Source organism: Rhincodon typus, chromosome 29, assembly GCF_021869965.1.
Source record: "Rhincodon typus isolate 14 chromosome 29, sRhiTyp1.1, whole genome shotgun sequence".
In the NCBI taxonomy this organism is placed as follows: domain Eukaryota; kingdom Metazoa; phylum Chordata; class Chondrichthyes; order Orectolobiformes; family Rhincodontidae; genus Rhincodon; species Rhincodon typus.
In genome coordinates this window covers 16,958,469-16,973,292 of record NC_063360.1, presented here as the reverse complement: position 1 = coordinate 16,973,292, position 14,824 = coordinate 16,958,469, and the positions used below count along the sequence as shown (strand labels likewise).

Below are 14,824 nucleotides of genomic sequence, written 5' to 3'. Positions count from 1 at the left end.
TGGATTTCTTGGCGCATAAGTCGTAAAAGATTGGTACGCTGAAATAAGTAAGTTACTTAAGGGGGAAAGGAATTGAATACAAAAGTGAGGATGTTATGCTTTAGTTCATTGTACTTCATATATGTTCTCACTTGTTGCAATGTAAAGTATTGGTCATGTTATTTAGGGAAGAACGTACAGACTTTGAAAGCAGTTCAGCAAAGGTTAACAATACTAATACCTGAAAGGGCTGGGATGTCTTGTGAAGAAATGTTGGATAGGTTTGTGACCACTGGGTTTTTGAATAGGAATAGGTAACTTGGCTGAAATATATCAAGATCCTGACGGAATCAGACAGGATGAATGTGGAAAGAAAGCTTCCTTGGAAGGGAGAATACAGAACAAAGGTTCAGAGATTAAAAATAAGGGTTACACACTAAAACATAGTTGAGGTAAAAAGATTTCTCACAGAGGTTTGTGAATCTTGGAAACTCTCTACCTGAAAAGCAGATGGAAGCAGAATGCCTGAATGATTTTAAGGCAGAGGTGAAAAGTTATCAAAGATTACCTGGAATATGCATTTGAGGTAACAATCAGATCAGTCATAAACATATTGAATGATGCAGTAGGCTCGAGAGACCGAGTGGGCTACCCCTGCTCCTTGTTCCTACGTTCATTTCTTTATTTTTCTTTAAATGATAACAACCAAAACAAATTCATTACTGATACCACTTCATATATGACTAATTTACAACTCGTCATTGCAAAAGTAATGTAGTAATGTGGAGCTATGGGATTTGTAAATGCCCCGGATAATCATTTGTTGAAATTCTGAAATTGCATATCAGTGAAAATGCAACAAGCATTATGTTGTGTGAAATCTCCTCTATTCTCTTTGAAGTGAGAAATATTAAGACACTGATTGTAAGGGGGAGATGTACACAACATATGAACAGAATACTGTAATTGAAACCAAACTTTTCAAACAAATTCAAAATTCCAAATTGCTGACAGACTCACTGTAATAAGCAGAACTTAGAGCCTTGGTAGAAAGATAAGGCAATGCAAGAGCAGTGAAGGATCCATGATCTGCATTGACTCATATGACATTGCAGAAAACATTGGGATTTCAAATGGACAAGCACCTATTTCTGGATTGCAGTACTGCAATCTGTGAAATGAAGTTACTTTTTGTGCAGGAGTTAAACAGAATTACAGTGTACCATTCTTATAGCTTGTTCTATTACCTGTCTAATATTTCCCTTATGTTTGCTAACAGCGACGTCACCAACTGTAACCATGACACAAACTCCAAGCTTCGAAGAGAAGCCCATTGAATTCAACGTGACCTTTGTTATCACTAACTTACAGTTTACTGAGAGTCTACATAATTCCACTTCTTCACTGTATAAATCCGTGTCAAAAAATATTTCCTATCAGGTAATCAATACATTACACTAGCCTGTGAAAATACAGCACTTTCCAGACACACTATGTTGTGACACATAATGAAAGTAATAACTAATACAATTCTGCCACCCGTTGGTGCCAGCTTTTTCTTCAAACATTCAACCTTTTATTGCAGCTCACTGACCTGTACAACTACAGCAAAATTAATGCAAGATTTACAGATTGTAAAGCTGTTTCCTTCAGGTGAGTTATTTCATTACTCTGTCTTAAAAATATGTATCAACATTAATTCGAAACAAGAGTCTGCATCATGTAAATGTCACTTGAACGATGTGAAAATATTTAAATTTCTAATAGCTATGTACTTTTATAGTGTTACGTTACTGTGTGGCATAGAACTGGTTCCTATGCATTTCATGTTCATTTGCTTCGAAGTTCAATTTACCTTGGGACACTGTTGGAGAGCAAGCAACTGTGTTTCAAAACCAGTCTTTTATTTCCCAAAAGTTGTGATCTTTTAATAGAATATAGTAATGTACAGCATATTAACAGGCCAATCTCTTCACAATGTTGTACTGGACATGACATCAGATTAACCTAATCCCTTCTGCCTGCCCTTGGTTCATATCATTCAACTCCTTGCATGTTCATGTGCTCATCTAAAAGTCTCTCAAATGCCCCTATTGTATCTCCCTGCACCAACCACACCCTTCCCTGGCAGCACATTCCACATCCCCACCACTCTCTGTGTAAAAACCTTTCCCCTCACATCTCCTTTGAACATTCCCCCTCTCACCCGACATGCGTGCGGCCTGGTATGAGACATTTCAACTTTGGGTAAAAAGATTCTATGTGTCAATGCTATCAATGCATCTCATAATTTTATAGACTTCCATCAAATCTCCCCTCACCCTCTGCCATTCCATTGAAAACAACCTGTGTTTTTCTGGCCTTTCCTTATAGCTCATATACACTAATCCAGGTAGCATCCTGGTAAACTTCTTTTGCACCATCTCCAATGCCTCAACAAGCTTCCTGTAATGTGGCAGCCAGAATTGAATGCAATATTGTAAATGAGGCCTCAGCAAAATCTGGGCACTGACTCCCATCTAACCGGATTCTGAGGAAGGGTCACTTGACCTGAATCATTAACTCTGATTTCTGCCAGTGCTGCTGAGCTTTTCCACCAATTTCTATTTCGGTTTCTGATTTACGACATCTGCAATTCATTCAGTTTTTGTTGAGGATACAAAGATCTTGGTCAAGGCTCCAGCAATCTCCTGCCTTGCTTCTCTCTATAACCTGGGGTACATACCATCGAGCCCTGAGCACTTATCCATCTTAATGCTCTTGAAGAGACGAAACAGCACTTCTTCTTTGATCTCAAAATGCCCAAGCATATTGGCATGCTCCACACAAATCTCACTGTCCTCCATCTCCTTCTCCTAGGTGATTTCCAATGCAAAGTTCTCATTTAGGATCTCACCCACATCCTCTGCCTCCAAGCACAAGTTCCCTCCTTTATCTGTGCATGGTCCTTCCTTCTCTCTAGTTATCCTCTTGTTTTTAATGTATGTATAGAATGCCTTGGGATTCTCTTTAACCGTACTTTCCAAGATCATTTTATGGCCTCTTCTTGTTCTCCTAATCCCCTGCTTGAGATCTTGCCTGCTTCCTTTATATTCCTCATGGGCCCTGTCCAATTTTATCTTTCTAAAGTTTATATATGCTTCTTTTTCCCTTTTGACTAAATTCACAAACTCCTTCATTATTCAAGGGTCCCATACCTTGCCATCCTTGTCCTTTCTCCTTACCCTCATATGCCGGTCCTGAACTCTGATCAATAGGTCTTTAAACAAATCTCACGTGTTAAACGTGGACTTACCTGATAACGGGTCCTTCCAATTAACACTCCCCAGCTCCTGCCTAATCCCGATTTAATTTGCCCTCCCCCAATTTAGTACCTTCCCACAGTCCTGACTTATACTTATTCATCGCTGTCTGAAGACTTAAACCTTTAAAAAGGAGTTGTGAACACTGTTTCCAAAACGCTTTCCCACTGAAAGGTCAGTCACTTGGCCAGGCTCATCAGCCAATGCAAGGTCCAGTATGGCTTGTTCTCCACTTGGAGTATCCGCATCCTGTTTCATGAAACCCTCTTGGATTCACTGAACAAATTCTGCCCCATCTAAGCCGCTTGCTCTAAGGGAGTCCCGGTCAATATTGAGGAAGTGAAAGTCACCCACTATGAAACAACCCTGTTGTTATTGCATCACTCCATAATGTGCCTACATATTTGTTCCTCAATGTATCAGTGGCTGTTGGGGAGGCCAATAGGATAACCCTATCGGAGTGATTTCACCCATCTTATTTTGGAGCTCTACCCAGACTGTCTTGGTGGATGAGCCCTCCAGTATGTCCTCTCTGAGTGCAGATGTGGCATTCTCCCTGATTGGTATTGCAACTCCTCCATCTCTTTTACATTCCTCTCTATATTTCATCTAAAACAATGAAACCCTGGAAGGCCAAAACACTGAAACCCTGGAATGTTGAGCAGCCAGTCCTGTCTCTGTCTCTAAATCAAATCTCCGTAACTGTCACAATATCATTGTCCCATGTACTAATCCAGGCTAAGCTCATCTGCCTTGCCTGTAAAACTCCTTGTGTGAATAAGAACACACTTCAGCCCTTAACTACCATTGTGTTCATTTACCTGCCTCTGCCTTTACTTTATTTCTAACTTCAATAACAAAAACAAAGTTGCTGGAAAAGCTCAGCAGGTCTGGCAGCATCTGTGAAGAAAAAATCAGAGTTAACATTTCGGGTCCAGTACATCACCTTCCCTTCAATCCCTCCACTTGCTGGCCTGCTGCTCTTGTTCCCAGCCCCCTGCCACTCTAGTTTATATTTATATAATATTTATATAACTTACTATGTGTAGGATGTATGCAAATATAGTGATTGAAATGTGAGATTTTAAAGTTTCTAATTGCAAAGATCAATAATCAGTTCAGAACAATCAGTGCTACTTGATTAAACACTTCTTTCCATTTTGTTTTAACAGGCCAGAGGATATTGCTAATACCCGTGTGTACACAATCTGTACATTCAGAAACGATTCTGATCCTCAGGAGGTGAACAGAATTACCATGTACCATGCATTCCGAGACAGCACCAAGAATATCTCTACATTAGGAGCATATACATTGGACAGTAACAGCCTCTACGTCAATGGTATTTTCTTTTAAAGACATATATTGTTCATATTTTTTCAATATGTTATTTGGATTGAACTTAGCTATGATTTTTAAAAGGGTAAATTTATTGAATTCTGTATTGATTGTTTTTCATCCGACACATATCAATCTAAATGCATGACTTTAATCTTTCAGGGTACCATGAATCGACTCCTTTACCAAGTAAGTGATATTCATGAACATTTGTTCTATTTGTGTTTATTTCAATTAACAAAACAACAAAACAAGTCCTTACTGATATCTGTTCACGTATCGTCAAGTACCATCACATTATTTCCAAAATAACATTTTGATTAGTATCTTCTCCATCCCACATTTCCCATTTAATCACTATTTCCAATTCTGAAATTGCTGATCTGTGAAAGTTCAGCTAACGTTCCTGAGTAAGGTCATAGTCGTCTGTCTTTTATTTGAGGAATGTTGGGCCAATAATATTGCATATAAATGAACCGAGAAGAGAAAACACTGATTGCGTTGTAACCAGAATTTTCACCCAAATATAAAATTCTACATCACTGATGGACACACAAAATAAGCAGGACTTTGTTACACCTTATAGAGTCATAGACTTGTACAGCACGCAACAGACCCTTAGTCCAACCTGTCTGCGTTGACCTGATATTCTAACTTAATCTAGTCCCTTTTGTCAGCATTTGGCCCATATCCCTCTCAACCCTTCCTATTCATGTGCCTCTCCAGATGCCTTTTAAATGTTGTAATTGTACCTTCCTCCACCACTTCCTCTGACAGCTCATTCCATACACGCACCACCCTCTGCAGGAAAAAGTTTCCCCTCAGGTTTCTTTTAAATCCTTTCCCTCTCACCTCAAAACCAATGCCCTCTCTATTTGGACTCCCCACCCTTGGAAAGAGACCTTGGTTATTCACCCAATCATGCCCCCCATGATTTTATAAACCTCTGTAAGGTCACCCTTCTCTCACCGATGCTGCAGGCTACATAGCCCCAGCCTATTCAGCCTCTCCTTACAGCTCAAACCCTCCATTTCCGGGAACATCCTTGGAAATTTTTTCTGCATACTCTGACGTTTAACTACATCTTTCCTATGGAGGGATGTAGTTAAACGTTGATAGGAAGTTATGAATGAAATACATTTTAAGAGCAGAGATGGATGCATAATCTGTACCTGTTCATCTGAAGTTGCAGAAAACACCACAAACTCTAATGGGAAAGCACATGTGTCTGCATTTCAAGAACATCTGATGGCTGTAGGAGAAATAAGTCAATTTGTCTGCATTTTGCTCTCATACAAATGATGTGCTTACAGCTTGTTGAATTCTCTGTCTAATATTTCCCTTATGTTTGCTAACAGCGACATTACCAACTGTGAGCACAAGAAAAACTCCAAGCCTCGAAGGGACACCCATTGAGTTCAACATGACCTTTGTCATCACTAACTTACAGTTTACAGAGAGTCTACATAATTCCAGTTCTTCACTATACAACGCTGTGTCAAAGAATATTTCCGATAGGGTAATGAATACATTACACAAGTCTGTGAAAATACATCACTTTCCAGACACATTTGTGTTGTGACATGTAATGAAAGTAATAACTAATACAATTCTCTCACTCATCAATGTGAGCTTCTCCCTCAAACATTCTTCCTTTGTTTTGCAGCTCACTGACCTGTATGACAAGAGCAAAATTAATGCAAGATTTTCAGATTGTAAAGCTGTTTCCTTCAGGTGAGATATTTCATTACACTGTCTTGAAAATATTTATCAATAAGAATTCTAAAGGAAGGGTTACTTGAACTATGTGAAAACATTTAAAATTACTAACAGCTGCATATTCTTATAGCATTACATTGCTATGTGACATAGAACAGATTTCTATGCTTTTCATGATCATTTGTTTTGACGTTCAGTGTACCTTGGGCCACAGTGTTGGAGAGCAAGCAACTGTGTTCAAAACTGGTTTTTCAAAGACAAGTGAATGTTTAATATTTATATAATTTACTTATATATAGGATGTATGTAACTTCAATGATTGAAATGGCTGGCTTTAGAGATTCTAATCACAAAGATCAATAATTAGTTCAGAACAATCGATGTCATCTGGTTAAACACTTCTTTCCATTTTGTTTTAACAGGCCTGCAGATGTTGCTAATACCCGTGTGTACGCAATCTGTACATTCAGAAACGATTCTGATCCTCAGGAGGTGAACAGAATTACCATGTACCATGCATTCCGAGACAACACCAAGAATATCTCTGCATTAGGAACATATACGTTGGACAGTAACAGCCTCTATGTCAATGGTATTTTCATTCAAAGACATATGGTGTTCATATTTTGTTTTTCAATATGTTATTTGGATTGAATTTAGCTATGATTTTTAAAAGGGTAAATTTATTGAATTCTGTATTGATGGATTTTCACCTGACACATATCAATCTAAATGCATGACTTTAATCTTTCAGGGTACCATGAATCAACTCCTTTACCAAGTAAGTGATATTCATGAACGTTTGTTCTATTTGTGCTTATTTTAATTAACAGAACAATAAAAAGTGGCTTACTGATATCTCTTCACGTATCGTCAAGTACCATCACATTATTTCTGAAATAACATTTTGATTAGTATCTTCTCCATCCCACATTTTCCATTTAATCACTATTTCCAATTCTGAAATTGCTGATCTGTGAAAGTTCAGCTAACGTTCCTGAGTGAGGTCATAGTCATCTATCTTTTATTTGAGGAATATTGGGCCAATAATACTGCATATAAATGAACTGAGAAGAAAAAATGCTGATTGCATTGTAACCAGAATTTTCACCCAAATATAAAATTCTACATCACAGATGGACACACAAAATAAGCAGGACTTTGTTCCTCCTTGAAATTCATTTCAAGAGGAGAGATGGTGCATAATCTGTACCTACTCATTTGATGCTGAAGAAAATACTAGGATATCTAATAAGCAAGCATGTATATCTGCATTTCAAGTATATTTGATCATTTTAGATGGAATAAAGTTATTTTATCTGCAGTTAAGAACATACAAATGATGTTCTTACAGCTTGTTCTATTCTCTAATATTTTCTTTATGTTTGCTAATAGCGACATTACCAACTGTGAGCACAACACAAACTCCAATCATAAAGGAAATCCCATTGAATTCAACGTGACCTTTGTTATCACTAACTTAGAGTTTACAGAGAGTCTACATAATTCCAGTGCTTCACTATACAATGCTGTGTCAAGTAATATTTCTTATCAGGTAATCAATTCATTCCAGTACTCTGTGAAAATACATCACATTCCAGACACATTTATGTTGTGACACGTCAATAAGTGCTCTTTCCTAAAACATTGATTTTTTTTTTGCAGCTCACTGACCTGTACAACAAGAGCAAAATTAATGCAAGCTTTTCAGATTGCAAAGCTGTTTCCTTCAGGTGAAATATTTCAATTATCTATATCAAAATCATGTATCAACATTAATTTTAAGAAGGAGCCTGCATCAGGTAAGGGTCTCTTGAACTGTGTGAAAATATTTAAAATTGCTTGTAGATGTGTAATTTTATAGGACTATGCTGCTATGTGCTATAGATCTGAGTCTTTCGCATGTCAAGTTCATTTCCATACAGGTTCAGTTTATCTTGGAACACAATATTGGAAGTCAAGCAACTGTCCATGAAGACAGTTTCTTTTAAAACAAGTGAACTTTTAAGGTTTAAAGTAAGTTACTCTTATTTCAGATGTATGAAACTTCATTGATTGAAACGGAAGATATTAAAGATTCTAATCACAAAGATCAAGAATCAGTTCTGAATAGTCAACGTCATGTGGTTCAACACTTTTTTCCATTTTGTTTTAACAGGCCAGTCGATGTTGCTAGTACTCGTGTGTACGCAATCTGTACATTCAGAAACAATTCTGATCCTCAGGAGGTGAACAGAATTACTGTGTACCGTGCATTCCGAGACAACACCAAGAATATCTCTACATTGGGAACATATACATTGGACAGTAACAGCCTCTATGTCAATGGTATTTCCATTTAAAGACATATGGTGATCATGTTTTTTTCAATATGTTATTTGGATCGAATTTAGCTATGTTTTTAAAAGGGTAAATTTGTTGAATTCTATATTGGTGGCTTTTTTACCCAACGCATACCAATCTAAACGCGTGACTTTAATCTTTCAGGATACCAAGAATCAACTCCTTTACCGAGTAAGTGATATTCATGAACCTTTATTCTATTTGTGCTTATTTTGATTAATAAGACAACAAAAAAAAGTACTTACTGATATCTCTTTATATAATGTCAAATAGGATTATGTTATTTCCGAAATAACATTTTGATTTGTATCTTCTACATCCTACATTTCCCATTTAATCACTACTTGCAATTCTGAAATTGCTGATCTGTGAAAGTTCAGCTAACGTTTTTGAGTGAGGTCATAGGTGTCACTCTTTTCTTTGAGGAATATTGGGCCAATATTGCTGCATATAAAGGAATTGAGAAGAGAAAACGCTGATTGCATTGTAACCAGAATTTTCACTCAAATATAAAATTCTACAGCGCTGATGGACACACAAAATAAGCAGGACTTTGTTACTCCTTATAGAGTCATTGACTTGTACGGCACGCAACAGACCCTTAGTCCAACCTGTCTGCAATGAGCGGATATCCTAAATTAATCTAGTCCCATTTGTCAGCATTTGGCCCATATCCCTCTCAACCCTTCCCATTCATGTGCCCATCTAGATACCTTTTACATGTTGTAATTGTACCCTCCTCCACCACTTCCTGTGGCAGCTTGTTCCATAGACACAGCAGCCTTTGCATGAAAAAGGCACCCCTGAGCTCCCTTTTAAATCCTTCCCCTCTCACCTGAAACCGATGCCCTTTTGTTTTGCCCTCCCCCATCTTTGGAATAAGACCCTGGCTATTCATCCCATCATGCCCTTCATGATTTTATTAATGTCTATACGGTCATCCTTCTGCCTCTGCAGGGTAAAAGGCTGCAGCATAATCAACGTCTCCCTGTAACTCAAACCCTCCAGTTCTGGCAAAATCCTTGTAAATGTTTTTTGGCACCCTTTGAAGTTTAACTACATCTTTCCCATAGAACAATGTAGGTAAACTTCTATCAGGGGGAACAGAAACAGAAGTTGCTGGAAAAGTTCAGCAGATCTGGCAGCATCTGTGAAGATAAAATCAGAGTTAACATTTCGGGTCCAGTGACCCTTCCTCAGAGCATTCTGGAACAGGTTCTGAGGAAGGGTCACCAGACCCAAAACGTTAACCCTGATGATTTTCTTCACAGATGCTGCCAGACCTGCTGAGCTTTTCCAGCAACTTCTGCTTTTGTTCCTGATTTATAGCATCCGCAGTTCTTTCGGATTCTGTTGGGGGATATGGTTATGAATGGGTACATAATCTGTGCCTACTCACCTGAAGTTGTAGAAAAAACTAGATCTCTAATGAGCAAGCATGTATTTCTGCATTTCAAGAACATGTGATCTGTTGCAGGTGGAATAAAGTAAATTTAACTACAATTAGCTCTCATATAAATGATGTTCTTACAGTATGTTCTATTCTCTGTCTAATATTTCCCTTATGTTTGCTATTAGCAACATTACCACCCATGACCACAACACCAAGTCTCAAAGAGAAGCCCATTGAATTCAATGTGACCTTTGTTATCACTAACTTACAGTTTACTGAGAATCTACAAAATTCCAGTTCTTCGCTGTACAATGCTGTGTCAAAGAATATTTCCGACCAGGTAACCAATACACTGCACAAGCCTGTGAAAATACATCACTTTCCAGACACATTTGTATTATGAAATATAATTAAAGTAATAACGGATACAACTGTATCAACCATTAATGAGAGCTTCTCTCTCAAACTTTGATCCTTTTATTTCCAGCTCACTGACCTGTACAACAAGAGCAAACTTAATGCAAGATTTTCAGATTGCCAAGCTGTTTCTTTCAGGTGTGATACTTCAATCATCTATATCACAAATATGTATCAACACTAATTATAAATATGAGCCTGTGTCAGAAAAGGGTCACTTGTACTGTGTGAAAACATTTAATATTATAGGATTTTGGATTATGCTACCATGTGCCATAGATTTGATTCCTTTGCATGTCATTTACTTTGAGATTCAGTTTACCTTGGAACTCAATGTTGGAGGTCAAGCAACTGTACACAAAACTAGTTTCTTCAAATACAAGCAAACTTTTAGGTTTAAGTAAATTACTTCTATTTCAGATGTATACAACTTCAGTGACTGAAATGAGAGATATTAAAGATTCTAATCACAAAGATCGGGAACCAGTTCTGAACAGTCAAAGTCATGTGGTTCAACACTTCTTTCCATTTTGTTTTAACAGGCCAGTCAATGTTGCTAATACCCGTGTGTACGCAATCTGTACATTCAGAAATGATTCTGATCCTCAGGAGGTGAACAGAGTTATCGTGTACCGTGCATTCCGAGACAACACCAAGAATATCTCTACGTTAGAAATATATACATTGGACAGTAACAGCCTCTACGTCAATGGTATTTCCATCTAAAGAAATACATTGTTCATTTTTTTCAATATGTTATTTGGATTGAATTTAACTATGTTTTTCCATTGTTAATTTATTAAAATCTGTATTGATGGCTTTTCACCCAACACACATCAATCTAAATGCATGCCATTAATCTTTCGGGTTACCATGAAACAACTCCTTTACCCAGTGAGTATTATTCATGAACTTTTGTTCTATTTATGCTTATATCTATTAAAATGACAACAAAGAAGAAATTCCTTCCTGTTATCTGTTTATATATTATCAAATACCATTACATTATTTTTGAAGGTGTTTACATTCGCATCACCTGCATCCCACTTTTCCCATTTTATCACTGTGTGGAATCCTGAAGTTGCAGATCTGGGAAGTTAAACTAATATTGTGATGTCTTTATAATCTCTCTGTTTGATTTGAGGGATAGTAATCCAATAATTCTGAATATAAATGCACCAAGCAGATAGCCAACTAACTGCAGTGGAACTAGAATTTACTCCCAAATATAATATTCCACATAATTGACGAAAACACAGAAACAAAGAGGAGTTAGTTTCTTCTTATCAATGGAATGTACTTCAAAAGCAGAGATGGGTGCATAATCTCATCTGTTGTTGTAGAAAGCACTGGGATATCAAATGGGCAAGCATGTACATTTGCACTTCAAGAACATTTGGTGGTTGTGGGATATCAAGGTTAATTTATCTGCATTTAGCTCTCCTTCTTTCTGCTTGCTTTAGTTCTAGTCTAATGTTTCTCTTATGTTTGCCAATAGCGACATTACCAACTGTGACCACAACACAAACTCCAAGTCTCAAAGAGAAGCCCATTGAATTCAACGTGACCTTTGTTATCACCAACTTAGAGTTTACAGAGAGTCTACAAAAGTCAAATTCTTCACTGTACAGCTCTGTGTCAAAGAATATTTCCTATCAGGTACTCAATACATTACACTAACCTGTGATAATATATCACTTTCCAGACACGTCTGTGTTGTGACATGTATTGAAAGTAATAACTGATATGATTGTATCACCCATCAATGCAAGCTTCTCCCTCAAACATTCTTCCTTTGTTTTGCAGCTCACTGACCTGTACGACAACTGTAAAATTTATGCAAGATTTTCAGATTGTAAAGCTATTTCCTTCAGGTGAGATATTTCGTTACTCAATCTTGAAAATATGTATCAACATGATTAATAAATAAGAGGCTGCATCGTGAAAGGGTCATTTGAACTGTGTGAAAACATTTAAAATTAGTAATAGCTGCTTACTTTTATAGCAGAGATAGTAGGAACGGCCGATGCTGGAGTCTGATTGCCTTACAATATAGCATAGAACTGATTCCTGTGCTTTTCATGATCATTTGCTTTGACTCTCAGTTTACCTTGGGACACTGTGTTGGAGAGCAAGCAACTGTGTTTCAAAACCGGTTTTTTCCAAAACAAGTGAAATTTTAATATTTACGTAAATTACTGACATATAGGATGTGTGCAACTTCAATGATTGAAATTGAAGGTTTTAAAGATTCGAATTGCAAAGATCAATATTCGGTTCAAAACAATCAATGTCATTTGGTTAAACACTTTTTTCTGTTTGGATTTAACAGGCCAGCAGATGTTGCTAGTACTCGTGTGTACGCAATCTGTACATTCAGAAATGATTCTGATCCTCAGGAGGTGAACAGAATTACCGTGTACCATGCCTTCCGAGACAATACCAAGAATATCTCTACATTAGGAGTATATACATTGGACAGTAACAGCCTCTATGTCAATGGTAAATTTTACTTAGTACAATATCTTCTTGTATTCTATGCTTTTTAATTTGATATCTGCATTGAATCAGTTACTTTTAAAGGCTGTGATACAATTTTATTTTACTCAAATGATGCTTTTTCAAATGGCTGAACTGATGCAAACTTATGCACTTGATTTTGCAGGTTACCATGAACTAATCCTTTCCCCCAGTAAGTATTCTCTCTACGCTTTGTCTATGAATATTTCCTTTGATTAAAGTAGGTGATAACAAAGTGAAAACCAAAACCAAACTAATGCTACTTGATATATTGTCAAACAATCTGCCTTTTAATTACAGTGTTTCTCATTTCCACTTGGGGTTTCATTCCCTGCATGTTGGATGTGTTTGTGAATCTTCAAAATGAAGAATTTAGTGTAAGTTTCACCAGAGCTTCTGTCTTTGTACCTGGCTTTTCCCAAAAAATAGACCACAGGATCATTAATTCCATTAAACTACTATGCCAGTTGGTGCCTTCAAACTACATGTTTGCCCTCTTCCTTTCTTAATCCCTGATTAGCAGAGGTGGCGGCACAGTGGTATACAGTCCTCAGCATGGACTCCAGACCCGACAACGTCTTATGCCTTCAGGTTAAACATCATCAAGGAAACCTCCTGCAGATTACCATGCATTGCCTTCCTCAGCTGATGAATCGGTACTCCTCCATGTTGAACAACACTTGGAGGAAGCACTGAGGATGGCAAAGGCACAAAATCCCAGACGCCAACTCTCTGACACCTCCTCCTACCGCCCCCTTGATCATGACCCCACCCCCGAGCACCAAACCATCATCTCCCAAACCATCCACAACCTCATCACCTCAGGTGACCTTCCACCCACGTCCTCCAACCTCATCGTTCCCCAACCCCGCACTGCCCGCTTCTATCTCCTTCCCAAAATCCACAAACTTGCATGCCCTGGTCGACCCATTGTCTCCACCTGCTCCTGCCCCACCGAACTTATTTCAACTATCTGGACTCCATTTTCTCCCCCTTGGTCCAGGAACTCCCTACCTATGTCCGTGACACCACCCACGCCCTCCACCTCCTCCAGAACTTCCAATTCCCCGGTCCCCAACACCTCATCTTTACCATGGATGTCCAGTCCCTATACACCTGCATTCCCCATACAGATGGCCTAAAGGCCCTCCGCTTATTCCTGTCCCGCAGGCCCGACCAGTCCCCCTCCACTGATACCCTCATCCGCTTAGCCGAACTCGTCCTCACCCTCAACAACTTCTCTTTCAATTCCTCCCACTTCCTACAGACAAAGGGGGTGGCCATGGGTACTCGCATGGGCCCAAGCTACGCCTGCCTCTTTGTAGGTTACGTGGAACAATCCCTCTTCCGTACCTACACTGGCCCTAAACCCCACCTCTTCCTCCGTTACATTGATGACTGTATCGGCGCCGCCTCGTGCTCCCACGAGGAGCTCGAACAGTTCATCCACTTCACTAACACCTTCCACCCCAACCTTAAGTTTACCTGGACCATCTCTAACACCTCTCTCCCCTTCCTGGACCTCTCTGTCTCCATCTCGGGCAACCACCTAGAAACTGATATTCATTTCAAGCCCACCGACTCCCACAGCTACCTAGAGTACTCTTCCTCCCACCCACCTTCCTGCAAAAATGCCATCCCCTATTCCCAGTTCCTTCGCCTCCGCCGCATCTGCTCCCAGGATGAGGCATTCCACTCCCGTACATCTCAGTTGTCCTCGTTTTTCAAGGACCGTAACTTCCCCCCCTCAGTGGTCGAGAACGCCCTCAATTGTGTCTCCCACATTTCCCGCAACTCATCCCTCACACCCCGT

General features: G+C 38.7%; 1 protein-coding gene across 1 annotated transcript in view; it reads left to right on the top strand.

Annotated features, from left to right (window-relative positions):
• Nucleotides 1-8,852, top strand: part of LOC125486441 (mucin-16-like) — a 39,516-nt gene extending 30,664 nt beyond the window's left edge. Inside the window, exons 17-28 of the mRNA XM_048613911.1 lie at nucleotides 1,259-1,419; nucleotides 1,565-1,632; nucleotides 4,454-4,623; nucleotides 4,782-4,808; nucleotides 5,978-6,138; nucleotides 6,286-6,353; nucleotides 6,761-6,930; nucleotides 7,093-7,119; nucleotides 7,734-7,893; nucleotides 8,004-8,354; nucleotides 8,497-8,666; nucleotides 8,826-8,852. Of these exons, the coding sequence (XP_048469868.1) occupies nucleotides 1,259-1,419; nucleotides 1,565-1,632; nucleotides 4,454-4,623; nucleotides 4,782-4,808; nucleotides 5,978-6,138; nucleotides 6,286-6,353; nucleotides 6,761-6,930; nucleotides 7,093-7,119; nucleotides 7,734-7,801 (920 nt within the window). The 3' untranslated portion in view covers nucleotides 7,802-7,893; nucleotides 8,004-8,354; nucleotides 8,497-8,666; nucleotides 8,826-8,852. The remainder of the gene's footprint in view (nucleotides 1-1,258; nucleotides 1,420-1,564; nucleotides 1,633-4,453; nucleotides 4,624-4,781; nucleotides 4,809-5,977; nucleotides 6,139-6,285; nucleotides 6,354-6,760; nucleotides 6,931-7,092; nucleotides 7,120-7,733; nucleotides 7,894-8,003; nucleotides 8,355-8,496; nucleotides 8,667-8,825) is intronic.
• The last annotated feature ends 5,972 nt before the right edge of the window (nucleotides 8,853-14,824 follow it).